The sequence below is a fragment of the Scyliorhinus canicula genome, chromosome 10, assembly GCF_902713615.1.
Source record: "Scyliorhinus canicula chromosome 10, sScyCan1.1, whole genome shotgun sequence".
NCBI lineage: Eukaryota > Metazoa > Chordata > Chondrichthyes > Carcharhiniformes > Scyliorhinidae > Scyliorhinus > Scyliorhinus canicula.
In genome coordinates this window covers 12,377,539-12,402,855 of record NC_052155.1, presented here as the reverse complement: position 1 = coordinate 12,402,855, position 25,317 = coordinate 12,377,539, and the positions used below count along the sequence as shown (strand labels likewise).

At 44.7% G+C, this 25,317-nt stretch overlaps 1 protein-coding gene across 3 annotated transcripts in view; it reads right to left on the bottom strand.

Moving 5' to 3' along the window:
• LOC119972233 (vacuolar protein sorting-associated protein 13B-like) overlaps positions 1 to 25,317 on the bottom strand; it is a 1,046,946-nt gene that overhangs the window by 234,797 nt on the left and 786,832 nt on the right. For all 3 annotated transcript variants that reach the window (XM_038808618.1, XM_038808616.1, XM_038808617.1), the window contains exons 31-33: positions 21,667 to 21,870; positions 9,798 to 9,924; positions 8,547 to 8,690 (exon numbers count right to left, since the gene is read on the bottom strand). In XM_038808618.1, coding sequence (XP_038664546.1) covers positions 8,547 to 8,690; positions 9,798 to 9,924; positions 21,667 to 21,870 — 475 coding nt within the window. The remainder of the gene's footprint in view (positions 1 to 8,546; positions 8,691 to 9,797; positions 9,925 to 21,666; positions 21,871 to 25,317) is intronic.

The window sequence follows — 25,317 nt, the reverse complement described above, 5'->3', positions numbered from 1 at the left end:
GCAAGGGAATTTTATGGCCACAGTCTTTAAAAGCAGCAATGTCAAATTTAATGTATTTCAAGATAACTGTTACCTCGCAAAAACTGTACAGATTAATGAAGACCAGCAGCTATCACAAGCACCCTAAACTATAAAAAAGACGCCTCCAGATACACCGTTCACACTGTTTCAGGAATTATAATGCAAAGATAAGTCTCTTGCCTTGATAAGAACATCACTTGACTCAGACGAAAAAATGCTCTTAACAAAAGCCTGCTTTTAAACAAATGAATGGTAAAAAAAAGGCCATTACCAGAAGAGCAACATACTTTACCATCTTTCACACTGTTGAACATGAACTTTGAACGATAAACAGCGGCTCAAGGGAGACGCAGAATATTCCTTTTTGAATAATGTGAACAGCACGTAACTTGAAAGTCTGAAGATCTTGGAGGGGGTGTGTGGAAAGGGAGCTACAGTAACAGCAACTTATTTACGTATGTGCTTTGGCTGTAAGCAGACAAATGTATCCATCAAGACCCAGTTAACATTAAAAATAAAGCTCAGTTATGTTGAAGTACACATCATGTTTGGGTTGCATAACCCCAATTGATTCTGGGTTTAAAGTTTAAGTATCTCCCTTCCAGTGCTAATTAACATGGCTGAACTGCAACTGCAGCACACTCGATCAGTTGAGTGGGAGTTTAAATAGGACCTAAGCTGTAGTGCATTCTGATGTCACAGGTGGCTTATCCTGCAGTAAGGCCATGACTCGAATCCACAGAGACTCTCAGCAGTGCCTCTTCAGAGAACTAAGTTGCTTCTCATGTGTGCACTTGGGAAGCAATATTTCCAGTGCCTGATTTCTGAACCATTCCAAACTCAGTGAAACAGAAGATTTAGCTTCAGCATGTACAACTGAAGATATGCTATTCATAACATTCATTGAACTGAAACAATACTAAATTCTGCAATTAATCAGTCAGAATTATATACATCCATTCCCATGTATCTCAAATGTCTGTTTTGCAACGAGAAACAATCAATCTTTCAGCATTTAATTGCTGTGCTTTTCCCCTCCAGTAGCTCCAAGGTTTGATATACTTGATTTGGAACCTGATGCCAACCAGATACCCTGCTGGTGCTTCATAACACAGTGAACGAGGTGGTTGTCAGGAATCCTGCTCTGAAGTGCAAAACTAAGTGAAAAACCAAGGTCTCATTTGATTGTGTCAAAAACCGTCATGAGGTGCCTCACAGGAATGTTAGAATGGGACAAAAAAAGAACACAGACCAAAGGAGAAGATCGGCATCCAACATCCTGAGGGGTTACCATTGATCAGAAACTGAACTGGACCAGGCGCATAAATACTATAGCTACAAAAGCAGGTCAAAGGCTGGGAATTCTATAGCAAGTAAATCATATCCTAATTCCCCAAAGCCTGTCCACCATCTACAAGGTAGGAGTGTGATGGAATAGTCACCACTTGCCTGGATGAGTGCAGCTCCAACAACATTCAAGAAGCTCAAACCCATCCAAGACAAAGCAGCCGGCTTGATTGGCACTTCGTCCACCATTTTAACATCCCACTCCCTCCACCACTGACACAGTGGCAGTAGTGTGTACAATCTACAAGGTGCACTGTAGCAGCACACCAAGGCTCTCTCGATCGAAACTTCAAAACCTACGACCTAGAAGGTCAAGGACAGTAGATGCATGGGAACATTACCAACTGCACATTCCCTTCCAATTCACACCCCATCCTGACTTGGAACTAAATCATTATTCCTTTATTGTCGCTGGGTCAAATTCCTGGAACTTTCTTCTGAACAGCACTGTGGTGTACTTACACCACATCGACTGTAGCAGTTAAGAAGGTGGCTTAATGCCTCCTTCTCAAGGGCAATTAGCGGTGGGTAATAAATGTTGGCCGAGCCAGCGACGTCCACACCCATGAGCTTTTTTTTAATTAAAAGGGATAAGGAGAAAAGAAACAATTGCAATTACACAGCGCCTCACACTCAGGATGTCCACACATGCTTTACAGCCAATTGAACTGTTGGGTAAAATTCGAACAGAGACACAGAGGTTCTTACTCTAATTTATGTTTCAGTCTCTCAATAAATATATGTTTTGAAAATCAAAGCTTGGCAGCCACAGTGCCCATCAACTTTCATCTTCCTTATTGTGCCTTGCCTTTATAATTTGCCATCTTGAACTTTTGGTATTTACTAACCATATTACGCAAAAGCTTTACCCATCCCTCCACAAACCTCTATTCGTTAACATAAAGATCTAAACAGTCACATTACATTCAGAATAAGGTACAGACAATGCAAAAATATGCTTCCAAACCCAGGTTCAAGGTGGTGGAACAAGCCCTCAATACTAAGTGTGACTTTGTTGTGAATTCTGAGGTGATTAGATGATCACTCACTCCTGGGAGTAATTCCTTGAATAAACTTAAACTTCATTTACAGCACACAATCTCAGGCAAGTCTAGGCCTGCCTTTGTGTCAAAGGTGATTGAAGAAGCACATGCAACTTACCTCGTCTACAATTCCCTTCCGGACTTAAACTTCCTGTTCAAATGTTCCTCCATTTGTAAAGCAAACCCCTTCCCAATACCAAATTACACTTCCTGAGCAACCCAAATTCAACCCAGTACCCACATGTACCTTAAACATTTGACGCTGGCCTTTACCCTCTATGAGGGTCCACATCACTTAGACTTTTTAGACAATTGGTCCTTTTTAAATGATATTCATGTGATGTAGGTGCCACTGGAAAGACCAGCATATATTGCTAATCATTTCCTTGAGAAGGTGGTGATGAGCCATCTTCTTGAGTACAATTGGGTGTCTTACCAGGCCATTTCAGAGGGCAGTTAAGAGTCACCTTGCTGTGGGTTTGGAGTCATATGTAGGCCAGGCCAGGTAAGAGCGACAGGCTTCCTTCTCTAAGGGACATTAATGAACCAGATGGGTTATGACAAGTGCGGCAGTTTTATGGTCACAATTAGGGAGACGCGATTTTCATCTCAGACTTATTTAATTCATTGAATTTAAATTCTCCAACTGGCAAGGTGAGATTTCAATAATGTGACCCCCATATAATTTGTCCAGGCTTCGGGATTACTCGCCTAGTAACATAACCAAAATCCTCCTCAGCCCTAAGGAGTTAGTAGGAGAAGCATATATTTATTTTTAAAATTATGTTGATTTGTCTGTTAATACATCAACATAATTTCACAGAAACAATACAGCTCAATGTAACTAATTTGTCAAATAGATTAAGTGCAGCTAAGTATTACATGGTATTTCCTCAAGTCACATTTCGTATAGACCTGGGAGCATTATACAAGAACCTTTTATTGTCACAAGTGTGAAGTTACTGTGAAAAGCCCTGAGTCACCACATTCCAGCGCCTGTTTGGGAAAGCTGGTACGGGAATTGAACCCGCGCTGCTGGCCTTGTTCTGCATCACAAACCAACTGTCTAGCCCACTGAGCTAAACCAGCCCTGTACTTGGCACTATCTATTCGAATAAATGGAATTTCAAATGTCATCAGCAATACCTTAGGTATTAAATCACGCGCACTTAAAAATCAATCCATTTATTACATGGATTTTTCTTTGATTAGCTGGAAGTTTGACACATGTAGAATCCCATCGCCATGTTAAAGAGTGTCCATTTTGAGCTTGTGAGAAATCTATCCCCACCTGTTTCTGTTTGACAAATGTTGAGAATACAAACCCTTCATGGAAGGACACGTAATTAAGTCCAGAGTTTGAGAAGCAGGTTGGCAAAGCCAAGGTTTACAATCCCCCCCCTAAAGAACTAAACAGTGTAGTACTGTCAGAGCTCAAACAAGTTCAAATCACTTAGCTTACCAGAGCAAATTATTAGTACACTTCCTGCTACTTGCCCAGCTAGGACCACCCCAATCATTAGCGCTTTTGCCTGCAGGCTTATTTGGAGCCAACTGAGGCGAACCTCAGCACCTGTGATAGATCTACACCTCCCGGCTCCACTATTTAGCCAAGCTGGCTGGTTGCTCATCAACAATGCCATAGACCTGCCTGGCTCCGCTATCAGACCACCCACGCCTGGCATGGATGATTCAGGGAGTTGTGAACTTCGAATCACACTATTCTTTTTGAGGGGGGAGGGGGAGAATTTTTCCTTCACCCTCACTCTTCCCCATTACTGGTATTTTATTTGAAAGCTTACTAAAACCAATAACCTACATTTTTATAGCGCCTTTCAGAACCACCAAATGTCTCAAAGTTCTTTACAGTCAATGAATTACTTGTGAAGTGAGGTCACTGTTATAATCTAGGATTACCACGATAAATCCCACCAGTAAGGCTCATAAGCACTCTCTCAAACATTGAAAATTCTCCCTTCACAATCTAAAAGGCTTGCCTGGAGTGCGATGGTAGACTCTTCACTTGCTTAGATGTGTGCACTCAAAAAGCTCATTACCATTTAGAAAAAAATACGTTTTCTTTTCCAAATTTAGAGTATCCAATTCTTTTTTTTTCCAATTAAGCAGGAATTTAGTGTGACGAATCCACCTACCCTGCACATCTTTTAGGGTTGCGTGGTTTAGACCCACACAGTCACGGGGAGAATGTGCAAACTCCACACGGACAGTGACCTGGGGCTGAGATCAAACCCGGGTCCTCAGTGCCGTGAGGTAGCAGTGTTAACCACTGTTCCACCGTGCCGCCCTAAAAGACATTTTTAAATTGTTAGGCATGGCATTGGATTAAAAAATTAGTGGTTAGCACTGTTGCTTCACAGCACCAGGGTCCCAGGTTCGATTCCTGGCTTGGCTCACCAGAGTCTGCACGTTCTTCCGATGTCTGCGTGGGTTTCCTCCGGGCGCTCCGGTTTCCTCCCACAAGTCCCGAAAGACGTGCTGTTAGGTAATTTGGACTTTCTGAATTCTCCCTCTGTGTACCCGAACAAGCGGCAAAATGTGGCGACCAGGGGCTATTCACAGTAACTTCATTGCAGTGTTAATGTAAGCCTACTTGAGACAATCATAAAGATTATCATAAAAAATGCACCCCCTCCACTATGTGGCTGCAGTAAGCCTGTGCTCCTGGGTGCATGTACGCAAACACAGCAAGGTTACTCCGATGGAATGGAATTGTCCAGGAACTCTACCACTGAGAAGGGCAAGAGCAGCAGTTATCCAAACATCATCCAAGTTCCATTCCAAGTTACATGCATGTCTAACGCGAGGGGCATTGAATTCCCTCCATCATCATCAAATCAAGATCCTGGAATCCACAAACTAGCACTGTTGTGAAAGGACCACAAGGATTACAGCAATTCAAGGGAACAACCCTTCAGCACCTTCTCCGGGCAGCAAGGGTTAGACAATAATCACCAACAAACCAAGAACAAATCTAAAAAAAATCAAATCAACATCAAGGTTATTGCAAAGGTTTCAAAAATTCTGAATAGTGATGCACTCAAACTGGAATTTGACAGTATCAATTAAATAGCACCATATTTAGAAATTTTAGTTTGTTTAAATTCAATCTAATAGGAAAACTGGGATGACTGCTGCCAGCACATTTGTTGGAGAGCTTCCATCCTCTGCATCATTTCTAAATTTGTCAGGTGGCTTTTCATTACTTTATTTATATTCTGTGACAAAATATTCTTGCTTCAATTTTCAAGACCGACAGGACGGTCAACAGCTAAGAAATCCACAAAAGCAGAAAAAAAGACTCACACTTATATTCCTGTTTCCTACAGGCTCAAGACATCCAAAACGACCTTATAGCGAATGAAATGGGGTGGTCCCCCCCCCCCCCCCTACCACCACCTGCGGCATGTTTTGTGGTGGCAGAGGTAGCACGCCACCAGCCGGTAGCAGGATCTTTCGGTCTCGCCGCTGTCACCGGCGATTACCGTTGTTCACACCCTCTGATGCGGGGGTCGCCCTGGGGGGGGGGGGGGGGGGGGGGGGGCAGCAGGAACGGCCGGAAAATCCCCCCCATGGTTTTTGAAGTGCAGAAAATGCAGCCGTAGTCAGCGAGCTCCCACAAGCAGAATATACTGACCAGGTAATGCGAGTTTGTTGATTTTGTTAGGCGGTCAATCCCAATCCCACATGCCCCGGAGACACAACACAAACGAATTAACCAAGATTTCTTATAAAAATTGGTAATAACTACAATCACAGGTTTGTAAGTTGAAACACTATTACTGTTTATTTGTGCCAAGGATAATGGTGAAATACGCAGCACATACAGTTGGTTAAATATTAATAGTCACCTGACTCCTACTTACTTTTTTTCCAATTAAGAGACAATTTAGTGTGGCCAATCCACCTACCTTGCACATCTTTCGGTTGTGGGGGTGAGACCAATGCAGGCATGGAGAAAATGTGCAAACTCCACATAGACAGTGACTCCAGGCTGGGATACCCGGGTCCTCGGTGCCGTGGGGCAACAGTGCTAACCACTGTACCACCGTGCCGCCTCTAACACCTACTTTAACTTGCCTCCCCACCCTCTACACACACACAAAACAGACAAACAGAGAGTTGGAAAAGGGGGTAAAACATTTCAGATGATGGTTTCTTGCAGGCTTTCACCACAGTAAGCTTGGAAATTACAGTCCTTGGGCTGGATTCGCCATCGGCAGGATCCTCCTCTTCGCCAGCAACGCACTCACGCCTGCGGATTTTCCAACAGCGTGGGGGTGTCCACAATGGGAAACCACATTGGTTGGCTGGCAGGACAGAGGATCTCACTGCCGGCAGGGGCACGCCGCATCAGAAAATGGATTCGGCGGGACGGAGAATCCTGCTCCTGTCCTGGAGAGACAGGGTTCCAATTTCATCAGACGTTGCTCTGTTTGTGGCCTGCCTTCAAGCCCTGCCTTTAGGAATGCAACAGCCACAGACATATTGTAGAGAGATTTAGCTGGATCTTATCTGAAGAGGTTTAGCAACAACATTCTGGAGAGGATTCGGCTGGATCTTTTACCTCCGTACTGCCAAAATCAAAAGTGAAACCAAAAAAATGGAACCTCGCCACTCTGGAAAACATTCCACTGCGATATCTAATCACCACCTGTTACCGGGCAGAGCACAGCCTTTTGAGCCAGTTCATTGGTCATCAGCCAAATCAATCAAACCGAGTCATCCCCGATGCCGGTCAGTCGGCAATCACCAGCCAAAACAGTATAGCCTATAGCCTTCTCTCTGAATTCAAGACGCAGGTCACTGCTTCCTTCTGCTTGAAATATAATGCAAGGCTGCCTTAAAGTCACATGTCCCTAAATCATCCCTGGATCAACAATGTAACGGGAAAAAGTAAAAGGAATGGGGGGAGGGCAACAAGGGAATGGACAGGAAATTGGGGCGAACTCCTGCTCTTTTTTAAGTGTATTTTTTCGAACATCTAACCTAGCATTCAACTAAGCAGGTAAATTTCCTGCGGGCAATGAGAAGTATTTTTAATTGAAAATAGCAGATTGATTATAGTAAAACATTTTTTCAAATGGCAACTAGGTCAGGGAACCAGAAAATAATGAAATATATAAAACAATATTTAAGTTCTCTGAACAAAGGATACTTAAAAATATAATTTGTTCAATGACAGAAAACTGTTCACTCTCCTATATTTCAGATGACGTTCCCCTTCCAATTAAAATTCAACGATACAATCTGTGAACTAGATTGGTGCTTTGATTCCTTAGCTGCATTCTGGCTTCCAAAACAAAACCATGCATATAGCCTGAGATAGTAATATGATATCCTGTGAGGCATAATCTGTGTTATTTTTCATTTTTTTCTAATGTCAGCTGTAGTTTAAAAGACCATTGTTTATCTCCCAACCGTATCCATCAGTCGTCCCGAATGAGATTGCATTTCCATTGCAATATTCAGCAGGGAACCTCTTTGTTGCCTGTGCTTTCCTTTGCATAGGCTTTTGAAATGCTAACAACTAGTATTCATGTGACTTCAGACCTTCAAGAAATGCACAAATGACAAACGGTTAAAGTTCCTTAATAATATTGAGGTCCGTGTGAAGCAGAAATGCCAGCACAGAGTCCTGTTGAGTGGCCTGTTTCTACGGGTGCATGCGATCCCGCTCGCTGTGGACCAGACAGAAAAATTGACGGTACCAGCAAAACATCCTTTAACTTTCACAAAATTGCACTCAACAGGACTCTGTGCTGGCATTTCTGCTTCACAAGGACCTCAATATTATTAAAGAACTTTAACCATTTGTAATTTGCGCATTTCTTGAAGGTCTGAAGTCACATGAATACTAGTTGACTTTCAGCAGGAATTTTCAGTCCCATAGCAGGCAGGCCTGGAAAATCCTACCCAACATTGCAAAATTCTATTCAACGTACGGTTGACACCTTTTTGGGTTTGCTGTTGACGGATCACAGTTAACCGGTTCTGGACACATTTTTTCATTTTATTGGTCCTTATTTACAGTTGTGCCAAGGTTTTTTTCTCGACCCTTCCTAATTATTTCACCAAGACGAAAAATTTGAAAATTTAAATTAGGTGTGAGATTACCTCTGTTGTTGGATCTCCAAGCTCCAATCCAAGAATATTGGCTTGCACCAACTCCTGTAAGAGCTGAACTTGAGCTACGCTGAGAAATAAGTCCAGATTTGTAGTAACATTGACTTCCAATGAATGGCCGCACACTACAATTTCCTGCAGAGTTAAGAACATAAATCATAAACAACTCGACTTCCAGTATAGAGCGCTAACACAAACATCTCATACAAGAACACCAAAATTAGTTTACTGCCACAAACATGTGTGTTATACATAATCAACATCTAATGCAGTGAACCCAATTCAACATCAGTCCTGTAGCTCCGAACTGATGGCAAGTTTTGTCAGACTTCAACAATAAGTTTCTATTGGAACGGAAGGAGGCTATTCAACAAATCTGTTCTGCCTTTCAATTTTGTTTTATTCGTCCATGGGATGTGGGTGACGTTGGCTGGGCCAGCATTCATTGGCCATCCCGGAGGGCATTTAAGAGTCAACCACATTGCTGTGAGTCTGGATTTGCATGTAAGCCAGACCAGGTAAGGACGGCAGATTTCCTTCCCTAAAGAACATTCGTGAACCAGGTGGGTTTTTACGACAATTGACAATGGTTTCATGGTCGCCATTAGATTTCTAATTCCAGATTTTTATTGAATTCCAATTCCACGAACTGCCCTGGTGGGATTCGAACCCAGTTCCCCAGAGCATTACCCTGGGTCTCTGGATTACTAGTCCAGTAAAAGTACCACTACACCACTGCCTCCCCATGTCATGGTTGATCTGTATCTTAGCTCGAACTGCTTGCCTTGGTTCCATACCCCTCAATATCCTTGCCTATCAATCTCAGTTTTCGATTTTTCAGTTGACGCCCACCCCCCACCCCTGCCTCAACAGCGTTTTTTGAGGAAGACAGCTCCAGATTTACACTCCCAATGTGGCAGATCTCCACCACTCCAAAAGAACAAGAGATTCACTCTAAGTTGAACTGAAAGAGCTCAGGAACTAATCTAACAGCTAAAACCGAGCATTGACAATTTTTAAAAAATCTTTCACAGGAATTATTTCGCATCGGTGGCTAGGCCAGCATTTATTGCCCATTGTAAATTGCCCTTGGGAAGGTGGTAGTGAGCGGAAACAAAATGGAAAAAGAGAGGACATTTTACACCATGTTGCAGCAATCGTCAAATCTATCAGTTCAGATGGCAAACGCACTGCTGTATCACTACAAAGATCATTCATTTATTAAAATTCTTGATTACTGACCTCAGTCTGTGCATTCTCTGGCGAGATCTGTTTTGTGAAAACGATAGCAGGAGCTGCTGTTACTCGTACACTGAAATCTGTCAAAACTGGTGTCAAAATTGCCCTTCGTTCTTGGTGACGTCTAATACTAGAAGAAAAAGACAAATAAAATTGGCACACTGTTATTCCAACCCATGTATTACAGCTATAGTCCGGATACCCAGCTGGCAAAATCTCTCAGAGCTTCAGTTCATTTCAAACACTGATATCACAGGTAAGTGACTCACCCTTCCTTACATCATGTAAGCACGTCGTAACTTGGTAATTTAGTCTTTTTATTATCAAAGCATCATGTAAACGTAATATATAAACTGGTGGTGGAGGGTGTGGAGGATATGTTTGGGTTAAGCAAAGCAGATGTCCAATTTTCATTGAATCATAGAATATAGAGTGCAGAAGGAGGCCATTGGGCCCATCGAGTCTGTACCAGCCCTTGGAAAGCGCACCCTGCTTAAGCCCACGCATCCATCCTATCCCTATAACCCAAGTAATCCCACCTAACCTTTTTTTTTGGACACTAAGGGGCAATTTATTATAGCCAATCCACTTAACCTGCACTTCTTTAGACTGGGAGGAAACCGGAGCACCCGGAGGAAACCCATGCAGACACGGGGAGGATGTGCAGACTCCACACAGACAGTGAACCAGCCGGGAATCGAACATGGGACCCTGGAGCTGTGAAGCAACTGTGCTAACTGCTGTGCTACCCTGCCGCCCATCGTGGAACAGAAGTGAAGCATAAAAAGAGCCCCACAGAATCTGGATGATAACAGCTCAAAGAAGTTGGGAATTGTACACAAGCTAAGTAATTTATCTGGTAAATCACCCCTCAAGGTGGAAACGTTTACTGTGATAACAAAAAGGAATGTTCTTTTTCCTGCAGAGAAAAAACAGAATCTTTCCTATCCACACATTACCCTTGATTTATCCGCTAGTTGTCTCTGCCGTTAATAAATGACAGTTCATTATTTCAGTTGGAGCTGTCCATTATTTTGTAAAACTTAATTTGCGTTGAGGGAGCTTGTAGCATGGAAAATGTTTTTTTAAAAATTTAAAACAGGCTCCCACATTAAATGACACCAATATGGTTCAAAACGGTCTAAAATGCAGAGTCAGCGAGGTGTTAACATTCCATTGAATGCTCACGGCTGCATTTTATTTATTCTAAGAGTTCCCTTCAATTAATAACCATCATCTTTAGCACGAGGCAGGATTTTCACAGTAACTTCATTGCAGTGTTAATGTAAGCCTACTTGTGACAGTAATGAAGCTTACAAAAACATTAGCATGTTTCGACATGCATCTCAAACAGCATTTCACAAATAGCTTCCGAAATAATAGCTATTTTAAACGGTGCCTTTTGGTAACCCTGAATTTGATGGTGCCACTAGACTCCATGCAGGCAGCCCACCAGATGGTACCAGTAAAGCAAGGACTGCACAACTTAGCTTGCTAATCCCAGTTTCATGGCAGGATTTCCAAGGATCCTTGCCCCATAAGATTTGAATTAGTTGTCTTGAATTTCATATGAATTCAGCTGCTGATGAAAAAACAGATCTTTCCTTACATCCGCAAAGTGGAATCTAAGATCTACTTCTGAAGCATGAGGGGCTTGATAAAAGAAGGGGATTGTAAGTCCTATGTAACATAAAATACTGAGACCCCCTTGGGGAGGAACTTAGAAAGCGGTCTGAGTGCAGTCCTGTCCTTATGCCAAGCCAAATAAGGTTGGTCCACATGAAGCTTACTAACTTGCCTTGCCGAAACTGGATCAACTAAAATGCCTGTTTCAAATAACAGAAAATGTAGGCCACGCATCAACAGTCCAAAAGGATGGATCTGAATCAGATACGGTTGCATTTCACGTTAGGGGGGGGGGGGGGGGAGAGAGAGAGAGAGTGAGAGAGAGAGAGAAGAGAGAAAAATAATGAAAATAATTTACATTCATACAGCATCTGTCACAATCTCGGAATGCCGCAAACCAGTTTGCAGCTAGTTTAGTCAAAGGGCGGCACGGTAGCACAGTGGCTAGCACTGTTGCTTCACAGCGCCAGGGTCCCAGGTTCGATTCCCAACTTGGGCCACTGTCTGTGCGGAGTCTGCACGTTCCCCCCGTGTCTGCGTGGGTTTCCTCCGGGTGCTCCGGTTTCCTCCCACAGGTCCCGAAAGACGCGCTGTTAGATGAATTGGACATTCTCAATACTCCCTCCATGTACTCGAACGCGTTTCACGACGGGGCGAAACGGGCGCGGGCACTACCAATTCTACCAGCACCACGCCATCCCGTGCATGCGCAGTGGCACCACGCCATCCCGTGCATGCGCAGTGGCACCACGCCATCCCGAGCATGCGCAGTGGCACCACGCCATCCCGTGCATGCGCAGTGGCACCACGCCATCCCGTGCATGCGCAGTGGCACCACGCCATCCCGAGCATGCGCAGTGGCACCACGCCATCCCGTGCATGCGCAGTGGCACCACGCCATCCCGTGCATGCGCAGTGGCACCACGCCATCCCGTGCATGCACAGTGGCACCACGCCATCCCGTGCATGCACAGTGGCACCACGCCATCCCGAGCATGCGCAGTGGCACCACGCCATCCCGTGCATGCGCAGTGGCACCACGCCATCCCGAGCATGCGCAGTGGCACCACGCCATCCCGAGCATGCGCAGTGGCACCACGCCATCCCGAGCATGCGCAGTGGCACCACGCCATCCCGTGCATGCGCAGTGGCACCACGCCATCCCGAGCATGCGCAGTGGCACCACGCCATCCCGAGCATGCGCAGTGGCACCACGCCATCCCGTGCATGCGCAGTGGCACCACGCCATCCCGTGCATGCGCAGTGGCACCACGCCATCCCGTGCATGCGCAGTGGCACCACGCCATCCCGAGCATGCGCAGTGGCACACCATCCCGTGCATGCGCAGTGGCACCACGCCATCCCGTGCATGCGCAGTGGTGCCGCGCCAACCCGTGTATGCGCGGGGGACTTCCTCAACACGCCGGCCCCGACGCAACATGTCGTGAGGATTCAGGGGCCGGCCGCGTAACAAAATAGGGCCAGGCCCGGAGAGGCCGGCCTGCCGATCGCTGGGCCCTGATCGCGGGCCAGACCCCATCGGAGGCCCCCCCCAATGAAGGAGCCCCCCTGCCCCCCTACACAGGCCACCCCCCGACACTGCATGCAGAGTTCCCGCCGGCAGCGAGCAGGTGTGGACGGCGCCGGCGGGATTCTGCCGTTTCCACACGGCCGCTCGGCCCATCAAGGCCGGAGAATCGGCGACCGGCATCGCGCCCACCGCGCTGGCGCAAATGCCGCCGATTATCCGCTCCTCGGAGAATCACGTGCCGGCGTTGGGGCGCCCACCGCGCCGGCACAAATGGCGCCGATTCTCCGCAAGGCCCGACGCTGTCCCCTCCTGAGCACGGTCGTGGTGCTCGATCCCCGATCCGCCCCCCCTCGGCCCCACACTTACCTGGTGCGCCATGTTCACGACGGCAGCAACCAGGTGTGGTTGCCGCTGTCGTGAACAGGTCGGGAACAGCAGGCCGCTTGGCCCATCCGGGTCGGAAAATCGCAGGCCGCCGTGAAAAAATTCCGTAATGGCGCCTAACTCTCATGAGCAGCCAGAAACGGGATTTGCGTCAGCCCTCACTGTCAGGTTGGCTGTACCAGGGCGGCAGTTTGCACTGCAAGGAGTGGGCCCTCTGGGATTCCACTTCTGTGTGGGAGGAGGTGGGGAGAACCCCAATACTCGGATGGTGGGTGGGTGGGGTGGGGAGAGAGCCCCAATACTTGTGAGGAGTGGGGGCGGGGTGAGTCCCGATGTTTACGTTGCGGTGGGGGGATGCGCCTATGCTGGTGTTGTGGTGAAGGGAGGGGGCTTTTCATTTAAGTTGGAGACAGCGGAGTCTTTTTCCTCGGCTTGCCAGCGTATTTAGGCCTCGCCCCTCCAGGTGACTGTCTGATTCTTGCTTCTCCTTTTAAAATGCACAGAGTGTCGTTCAATAGAGTGAGAAAAGCCAGCTGTGGAGCCTGCGACTATCACACCAGTTTTCTCTCCTGCGCCAACACTGTGTAAATTTGGGAAGATTCCACCTGATGATTCAGTACATACAGAAGAAACTCCAGCATAACTGTCCGAGCAAGTTTATTACTTTCCACCGCAGACAAGCTTCCACTTACAATTATAAATCTGGTACAAGCCTGCCATTTTTCATCGTTTAATCTTCAGGCATCCTTGTACATAATATGACTAATATCATGATAATCAAGTAGAATAGACCAGGCTGGAAGAACTGAAATCCTAACCAAACAGGCTTTGATCCAAATCTGACCTCATGTCAACTGTATTCACAGGGGATGTGTAGCTCAATATAATCATGTGAACCAGGCACCTTACTCTAACTTATCATTAGTATGTCAAAGAGGCAGGTCACAATTGCGACTTAAATCCTGGGATAGCATCTACTATATGGTCAACCACATCAAAGCCGCATAAGGTTTAATCGTTCTCTGCAGTTCTAACAAGGAGTTACAGGAGTCTCTCGAATAAGCTGCTATCAAGAACGACCATCACCATGACAACTTGTATTTATGTAGCGCCTCTAACATAATATAATGTCCCACAGTCACAAGGGCTTTATGAGGTTCTGACAACGCAGTGGAGGCATATTCAGTTGCAACTTTATCCAGTTCTCTTCTAGAGCTGGTATGGGCTGGCACGGCTGGATGGCCTCCATCTGTGTTGCAATCATTCTATGACATTAAGACACCACACAAAGAGATATTAGGGCCGATGGCCAAAAGCTTATTCAAAGAGGTAGGTTTTAGGGAGTGTCAACGGAGGAGAGAGAAGTAGAGAGTCAGAGAGGTTCAGAGTGGGAATTGCAGAGCTTAGGTCTTAGGCAGCTGAAGGCGTGGCCACAAATGGAGTAATTAGAGACATAGTAAATAGGAGTTGGACATTCGATCCATCCAGCCTGCTTCGCCATTCAGTGTGAATGTGGCTGATCCTCGATCTCAATACATACTCCAGCGCTCTCTCCAATTAAAATCAGAGGTGCTCAAGAGGCCAGGATTAGATACATGCAGATATCTCGGAAGGTGTTTGGTAGGGCAGATGCCGAGAGGAGGTTTCCCCTTGTGGGGGAATCTAGAACTAGGGGATTCTTGAACAATAGAGGAGTTGAGGGTTATGGGGAACAGGCAAGAAAGTGGGACTGAAATCAGATCAGCTCTGATTTTATTGAGTGGTTGGGCAGGGTCAAGTGGCCATACGATCTAACCCTGTTCTTATTTCCTCCATTCTTATATTGTGGGCTGGAGGAGAATCCAGAGATGGGAGAGGACTTGAAAATAAGAATGAGAATTGTGAAATCAAGGTGTTACTTGACTGGGAGCCAACTGAGGTCAGTGAGTGCAGGAGTGATGGATGAATGGAACTTTGCCACAGCCAATATGTTTAAAATGGGACAAATCAGAACTTGACATGCAAAACGTTTGTATGATTTGAGGTTTATAGATTACGTTCGCTAACTGGATTGAAAACTGGCTCAACATGTTAAAGTAGAAGATGGTGATAAATTTGAGGGACTGTATCTCGATGGCAGTGAGTAATGGAGTACTGCAGTGCTGATTTTGGCCCCACTCTGCTCACACTATTCATAAAAGGCTTGGAAAGGAATAATTCTTGTCACATTATAAAATTTGCAATGTTATGAAATTACGTAACCTAAGCGATAAAAAAAACTGTTCGCAATTAAGGAAAAAGCGGTTCAAAATTGGTGATTGTTTTCGCAGGGACTGCAAGAGAACAAAAAGTAAAAGCACTGTTGCAATAAAGATTGTACTTTTGAGGTTAAGGCATTTTTTTTAGAGAATGCAGGAGAAAAACCTTGACTTAAGTGCTGATATTGGATGTCAAAAGCACATTTCATCCGTGTGGAGTTTGCACATTCTCCCTGTGATTTGCGTGGGTTTCACCCCCACAACCCAAAGATGTGCAGGCTAGGTGGATTGGCCACGCTAAGTGGGGCAGCACGGTAGCAAAAGTGGATAGCACTGTGGCTTCACAGCTCCAGGGTCCCAGGTTCGATTCCCCGCTGGGTCACTGACTGTGCAGACTCCGCACGTTATCCCCGTGTCTGCGTGGGTTTCCTCCGGGTGCTCCGGTTTCCTCCCACAGTCCAAAGACGTGCAGGTTAGGTGGATTGGCCATGATAAATTGCCCTGAGTGACCAAAACAAAAAGATTAGGAGGGGTTATTGGGTTACGGGGATAGGGTGGAAGTGAGGGCTTAAGTAGGTCGGTGCAGACTCGATGGGCCGAATGCCTCCTTCTGCACTGTATGTTCTATGTTCTAAATTGCCCCTTAATTGGAAAAAATAAATTGGGTACTCTAAATTTTTTTTTTTAAAAAGCACATTTCATTCACAGCAGTGAAATGTCGCACTGTGATAACAGAAGACTTCTTAAAACATATGTTACAAAAACAATTCCCTGAAATGAAAAGAATTGTAAATGTAATTTGCAAAGAAGCATCTATAAATTATTACTTGACATTCTAACTGGGGAACGGAGTTATACAAAACTCCCACCAGTTAGTCACAGACTCTTACAGCACCAGAGAAGATCATAAGAAGTTGCTTTGCACACAGAGCCTTTTCAGCAAGATAGCCAACCCATACGGTGAGCAATGGATGCTGAATAATGCTCAAGACCTCATTCTGCTTCAACTCATAAGCATTTTCCTCAAAATGTTGCCACTTCTTTCTCAGCAGTTTCCAGCATGCCCTCAATGAATCCAGTGAAGACATGAAAGAAATCAAAAGAGTCAAAAGAAAATCAACAAATTGCTTTTATACAGGCTTTTATATGGGGCTGTTTAGCACAGGGCTAAATCGCTGGCTTTGCAAGCAGGCCAGCAACACGGTTCGATTCCCGTAACAGCCTTCCCGAACAGGCGCCGGAATGTGGCGACTAGGGGCTTTTCACAGTAACTTAATTGAAGCCTACTCGTGACAATAAGCGATTTTCATTTTCATTTTCAAGTCCTCAGACTTACGACACAATTGGTTCCTGAAAACCACGTTGTAGGCTGAAATGTCGTAAATTAGAACAGATTTTCCAAACTCTTATCCTGTCGAGTCACTGAGGTGACTGTTGATGTCTACACTGGCTCTTGAAAGAGCACCTTACACCCAAGGCCACACCTTCACCCTATCCCCATAACCCAGTAACCCCACCTAACCTTTGGACACTAAGGGACAATTTAGCATGGCCAATCCACCTAACCTGCACATCTTTGGATCGTGGGAGGAAAGTGGAGCACCCGAGGAAACCCACGCAGACACAAGGAGAAAGTGCAAACTCAAAACAGATAGTCAACCGAGGCCGGAATTAAACCCGGGTCCCTGGAGCTGTGAGGCAGCAGTGCTAACCTCTGTGCCATCGTGCACCTTGGTGACTCTGAAGTATGTATAATCTGTAAAAACCACAAAGCAAAACGAAACATGGGGAAAATATATAAGAAAGGGGCATATGGCATATTCCACAGCCAGAGATTCCGTGGAATATCATTTACATCTGGTGATATACTAATTTGCACAAAAAAGTTAATCCCCAGGTTAAGGAAGTAATTTATAAACTGTTGCAACCTGCATTTTTTAGATTTGCTATAATTATTTGCTCAGAGGTTGATGTAGTTAAAATGCATTAGTTTGAAATGCCTGTTTGGCTGTTACAGATGTCATTTGTTACCAATTATAACATTTTAAAGGAAACATAATGAAAATTTGATTCACATTAAATCAGGAATTATTCAAAATCATTTTATGCAAAAATGGCACAGAATTAAACACAAAGATTAACTTCCATTGGTGGGCAAAAGGGTTAAAATCAACAAACCTCAAAGGCCATTAGTATCACTTGAAGACTAATTGTTCACAGTAATATTGTAATGCTGGTCCTAACACTAGTTTCTGATATTAAAGCAAATATACTTCTAGAACGGTATACACAATTCTAAAACTGAGGAATAAGGCACTTCGACTAGTACAAGAACATTTTCCTCTCAACTTTTCAGAAATGCTGCATTAATACCACCCACCATACTTAAATCAGCGCAAGGATCTTTCCTAATGGAGCCCTGGGAAGAATTCATTTAGCAGGGAAAATGTAAACTTTCAGTCATCCTTGGTAAACTGACCCATATACAAGTCAGCCTTGTGGTTTTCTATTCTGAACGCTCCAATGAAACTCATTTGCATTTGGTTTTATCTGGTCACACATTTCCGATGCAGAAGTTACTGAACCGGCATAGGAATCCATCTTCTAATCTCTTCTAAAAGTTAAACAGTGGGTGATGAGTGGAAAGCACCTTCTAACCCCACTGTTTGATCATCTACCCTTCAGACAAGACCACCTGTGGTTTGTTTTTTCCAACTATAGGTTCTGGATTATATACAATTACAGAAAGCTTACAGTTTACTCCTAAATAACATTCATGGATAAACTTCAATTTGACGGTACTTGGTAAGTGATACTTTTCAGTACTGAACTGAAAAGGGGCTTAAAAGATAAACCTTTTCCAAGTATACTCTTTTTATTTTGTTGCCCATTCGTGGACTTGTCCCAGACTAATAGAAAAGGTTGATTGCAGTAAAAATAAATATACATAATTCACCTTCCAATGTGACTTTAATGGCCACATCTGCGGCAATTTAAAACAATGAGGCTAATAGAGCTTCTAGTATTTGCAGTCTGTGTCAAGGAAACATTAAGCTCGGGTCACAGGTGGCTCTGCGTGCACAGAGCTGTCACTAATGTTGATTCCCAAACAGGGGTTACCAGCTCCCAAATCCTGTGACACAATCTTGCAAAAGATCGCCACGGAGAGTTACAAATATTTCATTTGCAATTAAACAACTTTACAAGCCCTGTATGAAATTCTACAGAAAGGAAACGTACCAGCCTTGAACTCTGATTGCAGAGGTTTGGACATGCAAATCAGATTTAACGGAGGTGCTCAAAATGATGAGGGGCTTTGATAAGACGAGATACAGGGAAAACCTTTCCACTAGCATGAGGGGAGCTATCTCGCTGAACTGGATTTAAGTTAACTGGCAAAACAGATAGGGGAAGATGAGGAGAGATTTTCTTGATGCAGCAAGTTGTTATGATCTGGAATGAGCTAAGCGTGGTGCAAGTTGATTCCCTGATAACTTTCAAAAGATAACAGGATATACACTGAAAAAAGGATTAAAATTCTATGGGCTGTGGAGAAAGCAAGGGAGTGGGCCTAAATTGCTGTCTTTCAGAGAGTTGGCACAGGAAAGATAGGTCCAGTGGCCTCCTATTCTACTGAAGTTTTAAATCAACTCAAAATTAACAGGAGGCAACAGGATTCACTTCATCTTTAAAATACCGTTAAGAGGATCGTCGGGTTAATCTTAGCTGGTGTAAACATTAAATGCAGAAATGATTCTCTTTAAATATGAAAGTAAGTGTGAATCTGATTTATATGTACATTTATCTTCCACACAGAATGCTTTTATTGCAACATACCGCAAAAGCTACTTATGGCATTTAGATTTTAGGTGCTTCAATAAACACCATCAGACTTAAAGGCATGCACAATTCAAATTTAACACACAGTGGGATAACATTGCAAAAGGAATTATTTTTCCTTCTCCACCTATTGCAAATATGATATATTCGAGAACTTAATGTCTGCATCACACTTCTTCTTCCATGCATGAATCTGAAGTGCCAAGTGTATACTTAATTGTTTGCACCGCTACTGATGGTGAAGTTAGCATCAATCAAAGCTCTTGTTCTTTAAATTTGAAACAGGTGTCTCATTATCCATTATATGGCCACCCGCTCAAGATAGCATAGTAATGTTTGAAACGGAAATAGTCCAGTAGAAAATTGGATCCAACAAATATCTGAAATGTGAACATTTATATTCACAGCACAGTGGTTGGCACTCCTGCCTCAGCACCAGGGACCCGGGTTAATTTCTGACCTTGGGTGACTGTGCAGAGTTTGAACATTCTCCTCGGGTCTGCATGGACTTCCTCCAGAGGTCTGGTTTCCTCCCTAGGTCCAAAGACGTGCCGGTTAGGTGGTTTGCACATGCTAAATTGCCCCATGGTGTCCAAAGCAGGGTCAAGAGTCCAGGTAGGTAGCTCTTTTGGAGGGTTGATACATACCCGATGGGCCGAATGGCCTCCTTCTGCACTGTAGGGATTCTATATGTTTTCAGATATAGATAAAACTATGGCCCTGGAAAGCACTGCCTGAGAATGTGGAGTAGGCATGTTTAATTAAGGCATTCAAGAAGGAACTAGATAACTTGGACGTCATGGTAGCACAGTGGTTAGCACTGTTGCTTCACAGCACTAGGGTCCCGGGTTCGATTCCCGCTTGGGTCACTGTCTGTGCGGAATCTGCACATTCTCCCCGTGTCTGCGTGGGTTTCCTTTGGGTGCTCCAGTTTCCTCCCACAAACGCCTAAATACGTGCTGTTAGGTAATTTGGACATTCTGAATTCTCCCTCCGTGTACCTGAACAGGTGCCGGAATGTGGTGACGAGTGGAATTTCACAGTACCTTCATTGCAGTGTTAATGTAAGCCTACTTGTGACAATAATAATAAAGTCTATTATTTAAAAAGAAGCAATCTGTAGGGTTACAGGGAAAAGGAATGGCATGCGTTGAAATGCTCATACGGAGGGGAGGAAATGCTCATACAGAGAGCTGGTACAATCACGATGGACTGAATGGCCTACTTCTGCACTGTAACAATTCTGTGATTCTGTTATGTTTGCTCGACATGTCCCGGCTTTATTTTGGATTTCCTACAGCTCAGGTTTTTTTTTTAAAACCTCTGGGCAAACTAACACTTTCTTCCAGCTGCAACGCATGTTAAAATGGTGGCAAGTCACCTTGTGGCAAATAGCTCAGAGTAAAACAAGAATATTCTTGATACCAAACATCCCAACTCAATGTTACATTGAAAAATAAACTAAAATATATATTAAATTAAATAAAATATGTAAAGGAGACAAATACGTAGAGAAATGGGGTAAGAGAGTTGGGGTTGGGGGGGGGGGGGGGGGGGGGGGGAGAGAGAGAAGAGATGGGATTTCTAAAGAGCAGGCACGAACCTGATGGGCTGAGTGTATGTTGGACAAACTGAATGAAACAGTGAAGCATCCACTTTATTCCACCAATTGTGATAGCTTCCTCATTGTGAAACAAACTATACTGTCGTGTGCAGATGTACAAAGAACAAAGAGCAAAGAACAGTACAACACAGGAACAGGCCCTTCGACCCTCCAAATATGCGCCGACCATGGTACCTTCCTAAACTAAAACTGTATGCACTTACGGAGTCCGTATCCTTCCATTCCCACCATATTCATCTATTTGTCTAGATGCCCCTTAACTGCCGCTATCGTATCTGCTCCCAGCACCTCCCCAAGCCAGTGCATTCCATATATTTACCACCCTCTGTGTAAAAAAACTTGCCTCGCACATCTGTTCTAAACTTTTCCCCACGCACTTTAAACCTATGTCCCCTAGTACTTGACTCTTCTACCCGAGGAAAGAGCATCTGACTATCCACTCTGTCCATGCCACTCATCGTCTTGTAGACCGTTATCAGGTCGGAGATGTATTTTGTTATTATATGATCTAGTAAATGGAATTGGTAGGGTAAATGGCTTTGTGCATTCATTGATAGTAGTCACATTGCCTCCTGATGGCTTGAGGCAGCAGGTGTAGCCAATGCTTTTCATTGCTCATCACTCACTCACCTGCTGGCCATGTTCCATTCCAGTGCCGGATTCTGATAATTCCTTTCGCTTTCTGTGCACAGCCCTCCTTTACCAACTTCCTTCTCGGGTTTCAGCTGATCCCACAGTGCGGTTCCAATAGTTATGGACTGCAAGTCGATTTGGTATTGTCTGTCTTCAACTTCTGACCCTGGGTCTCGTAGTATTCCCAAATTCAGAGCTCTCCTGTGAGGATGCAAAGCATTTGTTCAACAGTGGTTAAAAAACGTATTCTACTAGATGCTACAATTAAAAAAATGCTAATCATATTGAATAGCTAGATTAAGTTGATGTGGTTAGTCCAGGAAGGCATTATATATCAATTCAGAAAATAGTTTAAAATGTGCACTCTATATATCTCACATTATTACCTCATGCATTTTAAACCATTAGGATTTGCTGTCTAATAGCACCAGTGCTCCCAATTCGCAACATATACAAAAAGCATCTTGTTTATAAAACAAAAATCTATAAATATTTCAAGATGTGCTCAACTTTCTGGAAACTAAGAATGTTTCACTCATTTCCTCAGGTTATCCCATTACAAGGATGATATCATTTATTTTCCAACAGGGCTATAGTATATTTCAACATTAAGACATGGTAAACAGAAGAATTAATGTATGTGTCAGCTGTACAACCCACGTTGTTTTATAAATCAAGTTAATCTTCAATAGATTAAAGAGAAATATAATTGAAAAAAGATTAGTCTAAATTAACCAAAGCTGAGTTATCAATTTTTTTTGTGATATTTTGGTTGGTGGTTTTGATGATTAATTTGCAATTACACCCAAACCCTGGGTCAATGCAGAGCAATAAAATATCTTTGGGCTTTCTCTTTGATAGCCTAAACACTGGTTGAATTTTGTGTTTTATCAAACTGAAACCCAACTTCTGTGTATTGGAATATCTCATAAGGCACATGTGGATGGATTCACTGTGCCGACTAAAATAATGGGCTAAATTCTCCGCCCCCGGATCGCAAATCACGATCAGGTGGAGAACTGGACGTTTGACTGAAATTGAGGTTTGCACCAGGTGCCGAACTGACCGGTATGTCTCTTCCCCCCCCAACTGGTGGCAGGATCGGGGTTTGCCCCAGCGGGGGATGCTAATAAGGGAGAAGGCCCTGGTGAGGCGACTGGAGAGTTGCGTGCTTGAGGTTGTCGCAGGAGACCACATTTGTCAAGGGCAGGCAGCTAACAGCGAACATTAGACGCCTGCTGAACGTTATTCTGACCCCAGCCGGGGAGAAGACACCAGAGGTGATCATCTCCCTGAACACTGAAAAGGCCTTCGACAGAGTCGAATGGAAGTACCTCATGGACATGCTGGAAGGGTTAACTTTTGTGCCAGGGTTCACCTTGTGGGTGAAACTGTTGTATAGCGCTTCATGGCAAGCCTACGGATGAACACCACCAGGAACGAGACAGGGATGCCCATTGTTCCCGCTGCTGTTCGTCCTGGCAATTGAGCCATTGGCTATCGCTCTCAGACCAGCAAAGGGGTGGAGAGGTATCCAGAAGGGAGACAGGGAGCAGAATCGCACTGGATAAAAGCAAATTACTGCGGATGCTGGAATCTGAAACGAAAGAGAAAATGCTGGAAAATCTCAGCAGGTCTGGCAGCATCTGTAGGGAGAGAAAAGAACTAATGTTTCAAGTCCGATGACTCTTTGTCAAAACTCACTCAAAGCAGAATCTTACTCTATTCGGATCACCTGCTCCACAACGTCTCAAACCACCTAGCCAGCATGGGAAAGAGCCTTCTCGGGTTACAAACCTAAACTGAACAAACGCAAAATCTTCCCGGTGAAGTGTGCGGACGTGGCTGGGAGAGTGGAGGCGGAATTGGTGCAGGTGGAGGAGACCTCCTGTATTGGAACATCCCTCCGAGCACTGGCCACCGTCCCACTCCCATTCGTCCCATCCAAATACTCGAGAAGCTCGGTGATGGTGGCCACGCTGAGGACCCGGAACCAGTTCAGACACCATTTCAAACTTGATGACATGTCTGCCTACAGCCTCCATCTGCAGAAATCAAAGATTTATCTCAATGGAATAGACACCAGCTACAAAACATCTAGAAACGATGCAGGGCTGCTGACAGTTAGGGACCTGTGCGTACACAATAGAATAGCGACCCTGGGGAACCAACAGAGAAGCTCCAGCTCCCGAAAGGGAACAAGCTCCATTACCTGCAACTGCAGGACCTCCTCCGCAAGGAAATCACAACGTTCCCCCAGTTAGCTGGATACACCCTACTGGACACACTACCAGCAGCAGATGAACTAGGGGACGGTAAATGTGCCAACATGTACGCACGAATATTAGAAGAGATAAGGGCCCCATTGGGTGATATACGAGAAAGGTGAGACGAGGAACTGGGAATGGTGATAGGGGAAGGACTCTGGATCGAAACACTACATAGGGTGAACTCCACCTACTCATGCACAGGGCTGGGCCTAACTCAGATAAAGATGGTGCATAGGGCACACCTGACCAGGTCACGCACGAGTGTTCTTCCCGGGGGTGGAAGATAGAGGTGAGCCGTGTCAGTGGGCTCCGGCCAACCACACCCACATGTTCTGGTCCTGCCCCAAACTTGTCAGGTACTGGACCACCTTTTTGCGAGAGGTTTCGAGTATAGAAGCAGGAATGTGTTGTTGCAATTATACAGGGCCTTGGTGAGGCCACACTTGGAGTATTGTGTGCAGTTTTGGTCTCCTTCTCTGTGGAAGGATGTTCTTGCTCTCGAGGGAGTGCAGCGAAGGTTTACCAGACTGATTCCAGGGATGGCGGGACTGTCATATGAGGAGAGATTGATTAGGTTGGGATTGTTCTCGCTGGAGTTCAGAAGATGTTACCAATGATGGGTGTGTCCAGAACCGGGATCACAGCCTGAGGATTCAGGGTAAATCATTTCGGACAGAGATAAGAATACATTTCTTCACACAAAGAGTGGTGAGCCTGTGGAATTCATTACCACAGGAAGTAGTTGATGCTAAAACTTTGAATATATTCAAGAGATGGCTGGATATACACTTGGGGAGAATGGGATCAAAGGCTATGGGGAGAAAGCAGGATTAGGCTATTGAGTTGGATGATCAGCCATGATCATGGTGAATGTCGGAGAAGGCTCCAAGGGCCAAAAGGCCTCCTCCTGCTCCTATCTTCTATGTATCTATGGTGAAGTCTCCCAGCATTCTTGATACCATCATTTTTTTAGATCATTTGGATGGAGGTTTTGGGGGAAATTATCCACAAGTTTACAGTTAAGATTAGGATTTGTATCGAAGTTAAGGTGCATGGTGTGGAAACAAGACCAAAATCAGATCCAGATGCAATAGGGGAAGGCAGAAGGTATTCAATAAAAATAAACCTGTTACAGGTACATGTGCAGAGCTTGCAACGAGCATGTGTTCACCATGCAGGTTCAGGAAAGCAAAGTAAAAAATTATGCTATTCTTATTTAAGGCCTTGATTAGACCAGGGTGGCATGGTAGCAGTGATTAGCACTGTTGCTTCACAGCTCCAGGGTCCCAGGTTCGATTCCGGGCTTGGGTCACTGTCTGTGCGGAGTACGCACATTCTCCCCGTGTGTGCGTGGGTTTCCTCCGGGTGCTCCGGTTTC